General features: G+C 62.6%; 1 protein-coding gene across 4 annotated transcripts in view; it reads left to right on the top strand.

Moving 5' to 3' along the window:
- The window catches only part of FOXP4 (forkhead box P4), a 66,147-nt gene that overhangs the window by 36,135 nt on the left and 15,341 nt on the right, over positions 1 to 14,671 (top strand). For all 4 annotated transcript variants that reach the window (XM_075442975.1, XM_075442973.1, XM_075442972.1 and 1 more), the window contains 5 exons: positions 4,173 to 4,295; positions 6,276 to 6,362; positions 12,680 to 12,827; positions 13,312 to 13,516; positions 13,780 to 13,884. In XM_075442975.1, the coding sequence (XP_075299090.1) occupies positions 4,173 to 4,295; positions 6,276 to 6,362; positions 12,680 to 12,827; positions 13,312 to 13,516; positions 13,780 to 13,884 (668 nt within the window). The remainder of the gene's footprint in view (positions 1 to 4,172; positions 4,296 to 6,275; positions 6,363 to 12,679; positions 12,828 to 13,311; positions 13,517 to 13,779; positions 13,885 to 14,671) is intronic.

Genomic DNA, 14,671 nt, shown 5'->3' with positions numbered 1-14,671 from the left:
CGCTGTGCCAAGCCGGCTGTCCCGGGGGTCAGGAGGGCCGAGAGCCCCGCGGCGCTGGGAGCCAAGGCTGGCCGTCGGGCCGTGGCTTTCCCTGCTTGGCCTCGTGGCTGGGAGTTGCAATCTGCTTCCCGTAAAAAAAGAAAAAACATCTAAGAAAAATTTAAATAAAAGCATCTCTCCCCTATCCTGCTGCGTTACGCCCGGCCAAATCCTGTTTCGCTCAGCCGGCTTTGGCAGAGTTGCTCTGCGCTTACGCTGAGCACCGAGTTTCCCCTGTAACACCCGTCTCGTTTTCCACCCGCCGCCTGATGATCCGCGTCTGCCCCGTCCTCTGGCACGGAGGGATTACAACCGGGACCGCCTGGAAAACCACCCCCTCGAGATCCCGCTCGCCGCTGGGAGCCGCAGCGCCGGGGCTGGCTGGGAGGCAGCCGGAGCTGTTAGTAAGCAGTTTTGCGGCGTGGCAGCCGGCCAAGGCCTGAGTCAAACCCTGCCTGAGTCGGTGTCTGGCAGATGCCAGCTCGTGACGCGCCGGCCGGGGACCAGCCGCTGCTGCGGGGCTGGCTGCTGGGACCTGCTCCCCCCGGGATCTGCGGGGTGCCGTGCCACCAGACAGTCCCCTGGTGCCTGGGGAGGGACTTCGCTGCGGGATGGAGGGAGGCAGCGGGGTGCTGCTAACCCCTCGTTCCCCCTGTGCCGCTCCGCTCGGTGCCCTTTGGCTCTCGCTTGGGTTGTCGACCAGCACATCCGGCAAGTTTTCGAGGTGACCATTGCCCAAAGCCCCCCCTGTTATATCCAGGGGTGCCCGGCTGGCCCCATCCCCTGCCGTGGGGACGCTGGGGCACCGATGGCCACCTGGTGCCGTGGCTGAAGGTTGTGGGGCTGAACCGCGCCGGTCAGCGTGGCGGGGGGCTGTGCCGTGCCGTCCTCCTCCCCGTTAGCAGATGAGCGGCCGGCGGGTGCTCTCGGCCGGGCTCGGGGCCAGCAGGTCGAGGGAGGTTCTCCTCCCCCTTTACTCTGCCCTGGTGAGGCCCCATCTGCAGTGCTGTGTCCAGTGCTGGGCTCCCCAGTTCAAGAAAGATGAGGAGCTACTGGAGAGAGTCCAGCGGAGGGCTACAAGGATGAGGAGGGGACTGGAGCATCTCTCCTAGGAGGAGAGGCTGAGGGAGCTGGGCTTGTTCAGCCTGGAGAAGAGAAGGCTGAGAGGGGACCTTAGAAATGCCTCTGAATATCTGCAGGGTGGGTGTCAGGAGGATGGGGCCAGACTCTTTCCAGTGGTGCCCAGTGACAGGACAAGGGGCAACGGGCAGAAACTGAGGCACAGGAAGCTCCAGCTGAAGCAGAGGAAGAACTTCTTCCCTCTGAGGGTGACGGAGCCCTGGCCCAGGCTGCCCAGGGAGGCTGTGGAGTCTCCTTCTCTGAAGATATTCCAGCCCCGCCTGGCCGCGGTGCTGTGCAGCCTGCTCTGGGTGACCCTGCTTGGGCAGGGGGTTGGGCTGGGTGACCCACAGAGGTCCCTGCCAGCCCCAGCCATGCTGGGATTCTGTGGTTCTGTTTCTGTTGCCATCTCGTTTTGCCGGGGCGGCAGCGGTTGCCGTCCCTGTCAGAGGCAGCCGGGGCTGTCGCTGTGCCGGGGTGGAGAGCCGCAGCCCCGCGCCGGGGTCGAGCCAGCCGCCGGCAGCAGCCCCCGGCACGCGTGGTGAGCGGTCGCGGTGGGAGCAAAACTTCTTGTCAGTGGGAATTTCCCCTTTTGCTAAAGAAAGTTTCTGCTCTCCCTGGAGACCTTAGCTGGGAGTGGGATGTTTTCCACGCTGGGGGGGGAAATTCTTCGTGCGGCTGTGGCGTCTGTCGGGGCTCGGGGAGGTGGTGAAGCCCAAAGGCCCCTCACAAGAGCCAGCACCAGTTCGCCCCGTTCGCACCTCACCCCCCTCGTGAAGCCCCCGCCATTTCCCCGTGTCAGCCCCGCATCCGAGCACGGGAGAAAAAAAGCCATTTCATGCAGGCAAAGGTTGTATGAAAATATAATTCTGCTTTTGTTAGCAGCCATCAAACTCTAAAAAGCATCGCTTTTGTTTTCTTGTAACGTTGTGAAAACCTCGTGTCGGATCGAGAGCTGGGGCCCTCTCGACTAATCGCCTCTCCTTTGTGTTTTTAGATTATAGGGGCAATTAGTGTTGTCAAAACCTCTGGCAATTCTCTTTGCTCTTGACAGGGTGTCAGTCCGCCGGGCGAGAAATGGAAGGTGTTATAACTCTCCGGTAATTAGGATGCCTCCGATTTGAAAATGCCAGCGAACGTGTGCGAGAGGCCGCGGCGGCAATGGGGGCGGGGAGGCCGCCCGGATGGGGGATGCGGATGAGCAATTAATTAGGGGCTCTCATTCCGAGCACGTTGCCAGCTGATGAATTGGCAAAGGGAAATTAGCAGGACGCTTAGCTCCCAGCGAGCGGGCGCGCTCCCAGCTCGCTCTCGTCTTGCCGTCCTCGCCAGCTTCCCTCCTTCCCAGATGTTCGCCGAGGGCTTTGCACAGCTGGCAGCGAGCACCTGACTGCCGAAGCGGCAGCTCTTCGCCGGTGCCGCGGGGGTGCTTGGGGTTCTCCCGGCTCTCCGTCGGGCGTCGACGGGTGCCGGAGCCCTCGCGGGGCTTTGCGGCTCTTGGCTGGGGATGCTCCTGCATCCGCCGGAGCCCTCTGCCACCAGCCGAGCCGGTGCGGTCGAAGGTGCCCCGGCAGCAGCCCTTGGGTGTGAACACGCAGCGATAAATCAATAACTCCGACATGAAGGCAGCTGGAGGGGGGGGGTTGCCGGCGTCGGATGAAACTCGGCCCGCTTGCGACGCCTCCCTCCAGCAAAACGCTTGAGTAAACAGCCCAGCCTGCGCAATCTCCCTTGAAGGTCAGCGTGCTCCAGCCCGGCCACACAGCTGCACGGGGCCATCGCCGGTCCCCGCGCTGTGTCCCACTGGGGTGGCCTGAGGGGGGAGGCAGTCCCCAGGGTGGGCGGCAGGTCCGGACCAGGAGCCCGGGTGTTGCTGGGGGTCCTGGCCAGGAGGGGCTGGCAGGTCCCAGGCTCTCATTTGGACTTTCCCAGTGCTCTGAGGTTCTGAGACCCTGGAGTGAGTGGATGAGAAATCTTCTACGTGTGATCAAAACTGGGTCCTTGGCTTGCACCGGGGAGCCTGGCTCGGGCTCTGCCGTGTCCCACGTGCCGAGGAGTTGCCTCCTCCTGGGGTCCCCTGGAAGAGCCCGAGGCTGCCGGGCAGGGGCAGGCAGGAGGCTGCTGCTTGCCCACCAGCTCTCCAGCTCCCGGCCAACAGCAGCCGTCTGCTTTCGTAGGAAAAAGGAGAATCCGGGAAGGGTTATGAAATTACAGCAGAGCCGTAATCCTGCCCAGAGCCTTGGGAAGGGCTCTGGGCTGGTGGGATCAGCGGAGGGCTGGGCTGAGGCAGCTCTTGATGGCCGTGGTTGGGAGGCCGGCGTTGCTCCACCTGGGCAGGACCAGCAGGGCTGGGATCCGTCACCGACACCTTCTCCAGCGCTTTCCTGCAGGGGTCTGGACCCGTGCTGTGATAACCAACGGCAGGGGTTGGCAGGGTTTCGTAGCCCTCACTCCACTTGGCATGGTAATTACGTGAGTTACTGGTGTCAACTGGAGGTAAAGCTTTGATGTGTCGATGGAAAACCCGGTAACCTCTTCCTCTGTGCTCTGTTTTGGGTGATCGGTATCTTCCCCACTTCCCTTGGCGTTTCCCTGCTCCCTGCATCCGCTGGGACCCCGAGGGAAGGAGCGGTGCCCGGCACCTTTCCTGTGCTCGCTGGAGGGGAGCAGCCCGTGGTTCGGAGCTGGCTGCCCGTGTGCCGCTGGCTCCTCTCGATGCCCGCTGCCTCCAGCTGAATCGTGTTTAAAGAAGACGCTGTGGGCAGAGAGCTTCACCCGGGTGCCAGCGGCACCTCAGGGCACCTCCGTGCCATCACCGTGTCCCCAGTAGTGGCTTCGGCATGCCAGGACAGACTGGTGGCCAAGGGCTTCACCCGAAGGTGACACAACGCTGGGGGGCAAGGAGGGATCCCCAGGAGAGCCGGGGGGTGGGAGGCACTTGGAGGCTGTCGGCATTTGGAGGGGGTTTTCTAGGGTTGGACTTGGGAGTGGTGACGTGTCCTTCCTCTCGGCAGGTCCCCGTGTCCGTGGCCATGATGTCCCCGCAGATGATCACGCCGCAGCAGATGCAGCAGATCCTCTCGCCGCCCCAGCTGCAGGCCCTCCTGCAGCAGCAGCAGGCGATAATGCTGCAGCAGGTAACGCTGCTCCCGGGCTGGCTGCACGTCGCCCGGATCCGGCCGAGCGATTTCTCACTGGGGTCCATGAATGCTGGAGCTTGCTGGGGGCAGGCAGATGGGTCCTGGCCTCCTTGGGCTATTGTGTTCCCCCCCATATTTGGGGATTCCCAGCGTGTCCAGCACCAAGGGATGAAAAGAGCTGTGGGTGCTAACAGTGCTGGCAAAGCTGGATGCTCCTGCCCTGAGTCAGGAGCTCAAAGCCCAGAAAGCCTTCTGCATCAGGGCTGGTTTGGGGCTGCCCAGCTCCTGGGGAGAGCTGGGGTTGGGGTGGGTGCTCTTGGCTCGGCGGACCCCGAGCAGAGCCCCTGCGGCCACTGCCTGGGCTTTGGGGCAGGTGCCTGGGTCCAGCTCCAGACCCGAGCGCGTGGGTTTGTTTCTCACGGCCCTGCTCAGCTTTTCTGAGCTCCATCAAATGTAAAATGAACTGGGGAGGGAAGAAAAAGGAGGAGAAGGAAAAAAAACAAACCTCAACTCTGAAACAAAACAGGTCTGCTTGGGTAAACACCTCCCGCCATCGGGAGGGAGAGAAGGAGAAATCCCACAAGCATCCTCCACACCCTTCCTCCTGCCTCCAGTACCTGTTTACTCCAAACAGGCTGATAAGGATTCAAGGTTGGCCCCAGGGAAAGAACAAAGGGTAAACACTACGCTGGGTGGGTCCTGCTCCGAGCCTCTTTGGAGCCGGATAAAGAAACACGTTTGACTGCAAATTAAACAACCCAGGCCGGAATAGCTTGCATTCTCCACCAGAAGAAAACCAAACATCACACCTCTCACCCCTGACCCAATGTTCCCGCCGCCCGCTCGACCATGTTGCAGAGACCTGGCTTTGATTGGCTTTCGGGTAAACACCCAGGCTTTCCAAACCTGTTCGCCGACAGAAAAAGCAAAGTTGCTGCTGTCAGCGCTGTCAGCCCGGAGCTGATAAAGCCTTCCCGGCATCCAAAGGGGCATTCCTGAGCCGCCGCCGTCGCCCCTGCGCGGGGGTACCGGCTGGCTGGGAGGGGGCCGCCGGGGTCTCGCTGACCTCCCCGTGGCTCGGGCCCCCCCTGCGTGCAGCAAATCCATCACCAACAGTTTATTTAGGGGCCGGGGCGAGAGCTGGCGTCAACGCCGGCAGGTCCCGGCGCTGCCTGCTGCAGACTGGGACCCTCTCCAGTGGCTCAGCGCTGTTTTACTGGCCCAGCGAAACCCTCTGTGTCGACCGGGGTGCTGCAAGGGGCTGGGTTGCCTGCGCTTTGCCATCGTGCCTGTGAAGGGGGATGCAGGTCTGAGCCCCCGGGGCTCGTGGGGCTGCACCGGGCAGACTGCCGGCGGCTGCTCCCAGCCCTGTCCCAACCAGGAGCCCCCCAGCTCCCCCAGCGCTTGCCAAGGGTGTTTTGGGGTCCCACCGTGCCGAAAATGGGGCTGCTCCGCTGCTGAAACACTGGGTTATGTGCCAAAGCGCCTGGGCCCCCTTCTTTCAAGGGGGTCACCCACCTCCTGGTGTTTTGTATCCCCCCCACCGAACAAACCCCCCGCCCCAGGACAGCTGCAGAGTCCCCGGGGTGCACAGGAATTACCGAGCAGGGGGTTGCGACCCTGCTCCCTGGGGCCCTGGGAGGCTCCCGGCCGGCCGGCGGCGGAAAGCCAGGGCAACCGGCTGGCATTCGAAGGCCGACAGGTTTAATGTGGGTGGTGTGCGGGGATTGTACTTGCAGTGGGGATCAGAGCCCTCAGGAGCGTGTGCCCGAGGTTTTGTCCGCAGCCGTGGCTCCTGCAGTGGGTGCTTTTCCTCTGAACCAGCGGCCGAGAGCCTGCCCTGCCGGCATGGTGCCAGGAGCTGGCATGGCCCCGGCAAAGCCCGGTGCTGGGCACGGGAAAGTGCCGGGCAGGGAGACCTGAGCAGGGTGTTTCTGCTGCTAATCCGGGCTACTCGCTCCCTTCCCTCCCTCCCAGTTGCAGGAATACTACAAGAAGCAGCAGGAGCAGCTTCACCTGCAGCTATTGACACAGCAGCAAGCCGGAAAGCAGCAACCCAAAGAGGTGAGCTCACACAGATGGGTTCTGGGCCATCGGATCTGGCTCCAAATATAAGAGGGACCAGCACAGAGCAAGGTGTTTGTGAATCTCAGCACCCAAGGGAGCTGGCTGGGAGGCAGTGGGGACGAGACATGGGGGCATTCTGCTCCTGGGGTGCTGGGGCGGCTGGTCCGGGTGCTGGGAGTTGTTCCTCCTCCTCCTCCTCCTTATCTGCGATCTGGCACGTGCGCTGAGCTGTCGTTCTCAGTGCCGTGTCCTTGCTGGCGCATCTAGAAACTATGAGGCGGGTGGGGGCTGGAAGCTGCGGCGTTGGCGCCGGACCCTCCCCGGCAGGAGGGACAGGTCGCTGCCCCCGGGACGGAGCGAGGGCTCCCCGAATCCTCCTCACGTTGGGGGGCAGAGGACCCTCAGCTCAGCCCTTGCCTAACACCCTGGCCCTGCCAGGCTCTCGGCACGGCTCGGCTCGGGCAGCCCGGTCCTGACTGAGCTGGCACAGCAGCACCCTGGCAAGGGGGCAGGCAGGGCTGGTCAGGTGGGAACCCAAACCAGGGTTTTTCCTGCTGGGAAAGGCAGTTTGGCAAAACCCAAGCACTGCTTGAAACAGCAGCGATGCCAGCAAAGGGCTTTTCCTGCAGGAGACGCTCAGGCAGGGGCTGCTGTCAGCCCCCCACGACCGGGTCAGCATCGGTGGGCACTTTGCTGGGGAGGTGATTGCCTGGTGGAGAAGTGTTTATGTGGCTCTGATTGCATCAGTCTCGCATAACTCCCTTTCCACCACAAGTTTGCTCTCCTTTCCCATAGTTAGGCGCTCCGAGGCGTCGTGGCTGTACCAGCAATGCTCGGTTTTGGGGATGTGCTGGTCGCACGGAGGCTGGGGGTCGACCCTGACTGGCAGTGGGCACGCAGCACCGCTCCCTTCCTTGTCCCGATGTATTTTTGCCCCTCTCTCTGCCCAGATCGGAGCACACGGTATTGCGTGGGGGTATTTTGCATTCTGGCATCGCTGCCCTCTCTGTTGGGCATCCTTCCTTGGGCTCCCAGCGCAGAGGGACGTGGAGCTGTGCTGCTCGGTCCCCGTCCCCGGCCGAGCATCAGTAGCAGGCAGGGGAAGGTGGTGCTGGGGCTGTTCATTGCAATCCCTGCTCCTAAAATCCATTCTCAGCACAAAAATTCGGCTTTCTTTGGAGGAAGAAAGCGTTTAAGCCCAGACTGCATGTTGGGGTGGCTGCAGCGGGGGTCGATGGCAAAGCACACGCCGGTGCGGGGGGAATAGGGCGGCTCGAGCGGCTCGGGGTCGGGCCGGAGCCCACTCGAGCCTTCAGTAGGCTTTGACCCGGGCTTTCATTGTGGGATCTTGGCGTATTTACGCAGCGTGCGCAGGGTCAGGCTTTATCAGAGCCATCTCCAGGAGCTGGAGTAGCTGCTCGTGCTCCGGGAACGGGGGAGGCATAAATCTGAGCTTCCTCAAGGACTTCCCTCTTGGCCGTGGCGATGTTATATTGCAGCAACGGACGGGGATACAATTAAGCTCTAACAAAGGACTTGCTTAGCGGGCTCCTGGTTTAAAAAGCGCATGTTAACTTTTAACTAAATGGTACAGAGGAGAGGAGAAATTTATCCACTAAGAAAGTCTGAGTGGCCAGCGAGGTGGAAGGAGCATGAGGTCCTGCTGGAGGGGTGCAAGTCCAGCTCCTGGCACCATCACCACCCCGTGGCCCCGAAAAACAGCGAGGGGGTCCCCAGGAATGGATACCCCAGTGTTTCCCCTCCCCAAAACCGCCTGGCTGGGCTTTGTGGGGTCAGCTTCGCCCCGCGAATGCGGGCAGCTGCTGTTCCTACAGCCTGCGTTCGGCAGCGGCGTGTGCCTGCCAGGAACGCCGATGCCGTTGTTGCGGGGAGCAGCTGGCGTGTCTGGGATGCCGCCGCAGAGCCGCTCTTGGCCGGCATCGGCTCCTTCATGGAAATCCACGGCAGTATTTAATTACGGCCCCGCCGCAAGGTTTGTAAACCGAGCGCTCGCTGCTTTCCCTCTGCTTGATTTCCAGGGCTCGCCTCGGTGTAATTGTAAGTCAGCGGCTGGTCTGCGGGCGCGGGGGGGGATCAGCAGGTGGGGACGGCTTTGTGCCGTGCCGGGAAGGCGCCGGGAGCAGGTACAGCCGCGCCTGGAGGAGCGGCTCAGATCTCCCCAGGAGCAGAGGCTGGAGGTCCCCTGGTGGGTGCGAGGAAGGGGAGAGGAGAAAAGGGAGGGAGAGCGGAGGATGGAAGCGCGTTGGCAGCATCCTGCCCCACTCTGCGTCCGTGGGCTGCGAGGAGCTGTGCCGTGGCGGGGGGGCACGAGGAGGGGCCCGAGCGAGGTGGCTGGTCCATGCATCCGTGCATCCCACCGGGATGGGGCTGAGCTGCAGCACATCCCAGCCTGTCCCAGAGCTTTTCCCTGCATTAGGGTGTAAGGGTGAACCCCCAGCAGCATCCTGGGCACGGGGGGAGCGAGGAGCTGCGGTGCAGGGCTGGGGTGGCTCGGGGCGAGGCGAGGAGCAGCGATGCCGGTGTCTGCCGTCCCGCTCTTTCCCTCTCCAAGCCCAGCTGCTACGAGCAGAGACCCCAATGTCCCCCGGGGGTGAGGCCAGCAGGTCTCTGTGTACCCCCAAAGCTGCTGGGGAGGGGTCTGTCCCTCTCCCTGTCTGGTGGGGCAGGGGAGGGGGGTGGCATGGCGGGGGGGGGGGGGGGGGCCGCCTGCTGCCTAACCTCGGTGTCAGCTTAATGAACTGCTCCTGTCAGTCCCGCGTGTCACGCCGAAACTCCTCCTGATGTGCTCATAAATCAAAGTGACGGCGGCTCTTACCCCGGTAGCTGCACCCAGTCATCTGCGTCTAATGTGCACCGAGCGCAGGCGACGCTCCGGACCCCGAGCCCCCGCACTGGGGCGGGAGACAGGGCTGGGGGGGTCGCAGGGGCCACATGCAGGAGCTGGCCCTGACATATTGCCGGCGAGGTTAGAGCTCTGCTCCAGGAGGGATGCGGCTGGCGTTGGCTGGGCTGGGGCTTGCTAAGGGGAGAGGGGCCAAGCGAGGCTCGTGGCGCGATGGCTGCGGCTCCGTGCCTGTCCTAGGAGAGAGGTTTTAAATAAGGCTGGGGCTGAAATCCAGGCTCTCGCCACTCTGCCTTCTCCAGAGCAAACTTCGTGACTCGGAGCCTCGGGCTGGCGGGTGCCGTTGGGCAGGTCTGTGTGGGGTGCGCCTCTTCACCCGTCGCTCACGGAGGTTTTGAGCCCATGCAGTTTGTTGGCTTTGCCATTACAGAATCACAGAATCACAGAATGTTCGGGGTTGGCAGGGACCTCTGTGGGTCACCCAGCCCAACCCCCTGCCCAAGCAGGGTCACCCAGAGCAGGCTGCACAGCACCGCGTCCAGGCGGGGCTGGAATATCTCCAGAGAAGGAGACTCCACAGCCTCCCTGGGCAGCCTGGGCCAGGGCTCCGTCACCCTCAGAGGGAAGAAGTTCTTCCTCATCTTCAGCTGGAGCTTCCTCTGCTTCAGTTTGTGCCCATTGCCCCTTGTCCTGTCACTGGGCACCACTGGAAAGAGTCTGGCCCCGTCCTCCTGACACCCACCCTGCAGATATTTATCGGCATTTCGAAGGTCCCCTCTCAGCCTCTCTTCTCCAGGCTGAACAAGCCCAGCTCCCTCAGCCTCTCCTCATAGGAGAGATGCTCCAGTCCCCTCCTCATCCTCGTAGCCCTGCGCTGGACTCTCTCCAGTAGCTCCTCATCTTTCTCGAGCTGGGGAGCCCAGCACTGGACACAGCACTGCAGATGGGGCCTCACTAGGGCAGTGTAGAGGGGGAGGAGAACCTCCCTCGACCTGCTGGCCACACTCCTCTTGATGCACCCCAGGATCCCATGAGCTTTCTTGGCAGCCAGGGCACACTGCTGGCTCATGGTCAACCTGTCGTCCACCAGGACCCTCTAGGAACTGGCAAATTGGCTTCTGCAGAGATAAATGGTCCTTGCTTTGACCGAGCCCAGGCCTTTGTGCATCCACTAGGAACCAGGACTTGTGTTTCTGGGGCTGGTCCCCATATTCATGGTCTGGTGAAGCTGGGAGGATGCGCACATGGATCTGAAGCATGGGAAGGTGCAGGTTCAACGCGGACAGCATCATCCCTGCCAGAACCACACGTGGGTCAGGGCTACCCGGTTCCCCAGGGCTTGGGGGGTCTGACTCTGCTGGCTGCAGCTCCGGGGAGGCCGGGGCAGGAGAGCCCAGCCAGGGTGCAAGGCACAGGCTGCATGTCCCGGGGATCCTCACGACTTCATCCACTCCCAATTTCCTCCTGCTCCTCAGCCTGGAAGTGCAGTGATTGAGGCCGTGCTGGTGTGGAGCCTGGGCTTGCCCCGGGGAGGGCGGTGGCGGAGCCGGGAAGAGGAGGAGAAGCCCATCCCAGTTCCAGTTTCTAACCAAGACAGAGCTTCCCCTCCATGGGACAGGGACACCATGGGAGACAGCGCTGGCTCTGTGATGGGTCTCGAGCACGCAGCCTGGTCCTGCGCTTATCCCTCCGTCTGTCTGCTCCAATCCCATGACCTGAAGCCCTCCTGGCTCAGCGCCTTGCTCGGGAGCGAGGGTGAGCACGGGGGTTCCTCTGTGCTGAGCAGAAATTGCTTTGATTTATGCCTTTATCTTCAAGTGTCAGAGGTGCAGGACCGAGGTAAAGCCAGAGAGGATCTGGACCTGACTCTGAGGGGACAATTCTGCTGTGGCCAAGAGATGGACAGGACAAGGAGGAGTCTGCACGTCCCTCTGAGGCTGAGGAACCAGATTTAAACTCTTTCTGTGACCTGGACAGGGCTTGCAGCCCTGCCTGACGCTGCAGACCGCAGGCAGGTTGCAGGGCAGTGCCTGGAGCCTGTCCTCACCCTCTGTTTCACAAAGTGACGGCCGAGCATCAGCCGCGTCTGCAGGGGACCGTCTGCGTCCCACGGGGCCCGGGGTGCTGCTTCGGGTACAGCAGCACGTGGCGATTCCAAATGAAGTCAGGAGCTGGGTTTGCTGTGGAGAGAGCCTGTCTGCTGTTCCCGGCTGAGCAGAGAGCGAGGTGCAGCCCCGGGGATCATCAGGAGAGCGAGGTGGGGCTGGGCCAGGTCCCTGGGATCGCCAGTGCGCCAGGGTCCTGCATCCCTGCAATGCTCAGACCCAGCCAGAAGACAAAAAATTAGACATTTCCTATGGCAAAGCTCCTGTGCTCAGCAGTAGGAACCTGGACGTGAAAATACTGCTTTTTGGGCCAAACAATGGAGCTGCAAAGTGCCCCCGCTCACGAGCGCCGCGAGATGGGGGAAGCACCTTAGGATGGGCTTTGCCGGTGCGTTTTGCCGAGGAGGGGGCTTGCTGTGCCGGCAGGGGCCCCGGCACTGCTCCTGCTCAGGTCAGCAGAGCTGCCATGGCGGGGCTGCTCGGCACTGCCTGCCAGCCCGGCTCCTCGCAACCCGCAAGCAGCGTCTGCGCAAACAGAGGGGTTCAAGGGGTTACGGGGACGCCTGCCCCGCTAATGAGGCCGGGCAGGCCCGGGGCAGCTCCCCTCTCATGGCCAGCTCCGATTAGCAGCTGCCCGTCCCCGTCCCTAATTGAATTCTCTCCCCTTCAGTTAATTCTCATGGATTTCTTGGTGCCTCCCCAGGGACTCGTCCCGCCTAACTAGTTTAGGGCCGGCTACGCCGGTCAGAGTGTGGCTGGCTCCTGGGGCCGGCTGGGAGAGTCGCCTACCTGGGGGATGCTCGTGGCGGGGGTCGGGGCACCAATGCTGGGGACTGGGAGCGCTGGGCGCCTGCTCCCCTGCGGGTGGTTGTTTTGTGCCACCCACCACGAAGGGGCTCATAATGGTCAATTTTGGACAATAGGGACCGTTTTGCTGCTGAAAGGAGGGTGTTGTGCATCTGGGCAGCCTTAGGACGCCTTCTGGGTGCTGCGAGCCCCCTTTCCTTCGGTGATGTTTGGTCCCTGCCTGGGTCCCCACGGCTCGGGTTTGCGGGTTCGCCCATCTCACAAGCAGAGCTCAGAGCAAGCCCCTGGCTCTGCTCACTCCCTCTCTTTTCAGTGCTTTATTTTTCCCTTCCCCTTTCATTTTCTTCCCCTCCTCTTCCTACAGCTCAAAGCCTCGACGCGGGCAGAGCGGCCAGGCAGCAGGACGGAGGCACGCGCGGCCATGGTCCCACCGCGGTGGGCATCCCTCGCTGCCGCTGCCGGGCTCCTGCCTCCCCTGCGAGGCTCCTGCCGCAAGGCTGGAAATAACGCTTTGATTTCTCCCTTTTGTCTGCCGGCAGCCGTTAGGGAACAAGCAGCTGGCCTTCCAGCAGCAGCTCCTGCAGATGCAGCAGCTCCAGCAGCAGCACCTCTTAAACCTGCAGCGCCAGGGGCTGGTGAGCCTCCCGCCAGGACAGGGCACCGTGCCCCTGCAGACCCTGCCCCAAGGTAAGTGCCTTGAGGGGGGGGAGAGGGGCACTTTGGGGGGCTGGGGAGGGGGCTGGGGCGTTGCTGTTCCTACTGCGCCCGTCTAAAGTTTGGGGTCTGATTGCATTCACGGCCGGAGCAGTTTGGGAGAGTTTGAGCTGGGTTGTGTGCAGGATTAGGCCTCCGATGGCTTCTTTCGATGAGGTGCCAGGGTGCAGGGAGCTGGGGTCTCCTCCCTGCCGGGGGCAGCTCTGCGGGGTGCAGGCAGTGTGTTTTGGGGTTCCCGATGGGACCGTGCAGCCGCTCCTCCCTGGATGCCAGCACCGAGGGCTGTGCCCGGCTTCAGGCAAGGATTTCCCAGTGCGTGGACCACACTGGGGGGCCAAGCTGTGCCGGCTGGGCAGGGAGGGAGCCCGTGGGGTCCCAAGCCGGCCATATGCATGGGTGCCAGTGGGTGCTGCTCCTTCTCCCTGCTGACAGCGGGTGCTTTCTCCCTGCACCGCAGCTGTGTGCCCCTCGGACCTCCAGCAGCTCTGGAAGGAGGTCACGGCCGCCCAGCCCGTCGAGGACAGCATTAAGCAAGAAGGTCTCGACCTCACCACCAACACCTCCAACTCTACCTCGTTTTCGGCCGCCAAGGTCTCGCCTCCCATTTCCCATCACCCTCTGCCCAATGGACAGAGCACCATGCACACGCCGAGAAGGGACAGGTACAGCCGGGTCAGGCCCTGGCACTTGGTGTTTTTACCCCTGGAGAGGTGACAGGGGCCAGGATCCATCACCTGCGGGGATGGCAATGGGGTTGGGGGGTTTCTGCCCACCCGATAAGCAAGTCCTGTCTCTGTTTGCGTCGCCCGTGTGCCCACAGAGGACTGGGAGCCATCACTGTGGGTCCCCGAGGGCTGACCCCATGCACGGGAAGGCTGGAGCATCACAGCTGCCCCGTGTGATGGTGCCTCTCCCTCTTCTGCAGCTCTTCCCTCGAAGAGACCCCCGGCTCCCACCCGCTCTACGGCCACGGAGAGTGCAAGTGGCCCGGCTGCGAAACCCTCTGTGAGGACTTGGGACAGTTTGTCAAGTAAGCGCTCCGCTTTTTTGGGGAGGTTTTCCTGGAAGAGGGAAGCGCCCACGCTCTCGGGCCAGGACAGCATGGGGCTGGCGGTGGGGGAGACCCTGGACGTAAGCCCAGACACCCCAAAGTCTGCCTGCCCGGGGCCCTGTGCAAGAGGGAGAGACACACCAGGGGTTGCTGCTAGAGGAGAGGAGACCCAAGGCAGCGGGCAGCGGGCGAGGGGAGTCCGCAGGTCCCCTCCGGGGGGGCGAGGGGAGGGGAGGAGGCAGATGGCGGCGCGGCAGCCTGCTGACACTGCTTGTGGGCTCCGGCGCTGACTGATTAACTCCGCTGTCGAAGAGCCCTCTGGTAGCGTCAGGGTCAAACAAATTGTTTTCACGCTTCGTCAGAGGTTTACTTAATTAGTTCATTTGCAATTAGATCTCTTTGTAGCCGGGATTTTTAGCAAAGACATCAGAAGGAACTGACGGGCTTGCTTGCTCTTTCCCCCCCGCCTCTCCGGCTGTCTGCTTGGTGCGGCGGCCGACGCGGCGGTGCGCGCTTCGCTCTCCATCGGCGAGATTTGGGGTTTTTGCAAACCAATCCCGTCTGCTGCCGTATGCTGGGGGCTGGCTCTGGTGGGAGCATCCCTCGGACCACAGCGGCCGCCTCCTTCACAGGGAAGGAGCTGGGCAGGCCTCACGCAGGAGGATGAGGAGGTGCGAAGGCGGCTTGGGGAGGCTGCGGGAGCGTGGCCTGGTGGTGACTGAGTGAGTGAATGAGTCAGGCTCCTGCATCCTCCTCCTTCCTCTGA

Source organism: Opisthocomus hoazin, chromosome 25 (assembly GCF_030867145.1).
Source record: "Opisthocomus hoazin isolate bOpiHoa1 chromosome 25, bOpiHoa1.hap1, whole genome shotgun sequence".
Taxonomy (NCBI): Eukaryota; Metazoa; Chordata; class Aves; order Opisthocomiformes; family Opisthocomidae; genus Opisthocomus; species Opisthocomus hoazin.
This window is presented reverse-complemented; position numbering and strand designations above follow the sequence as displayed.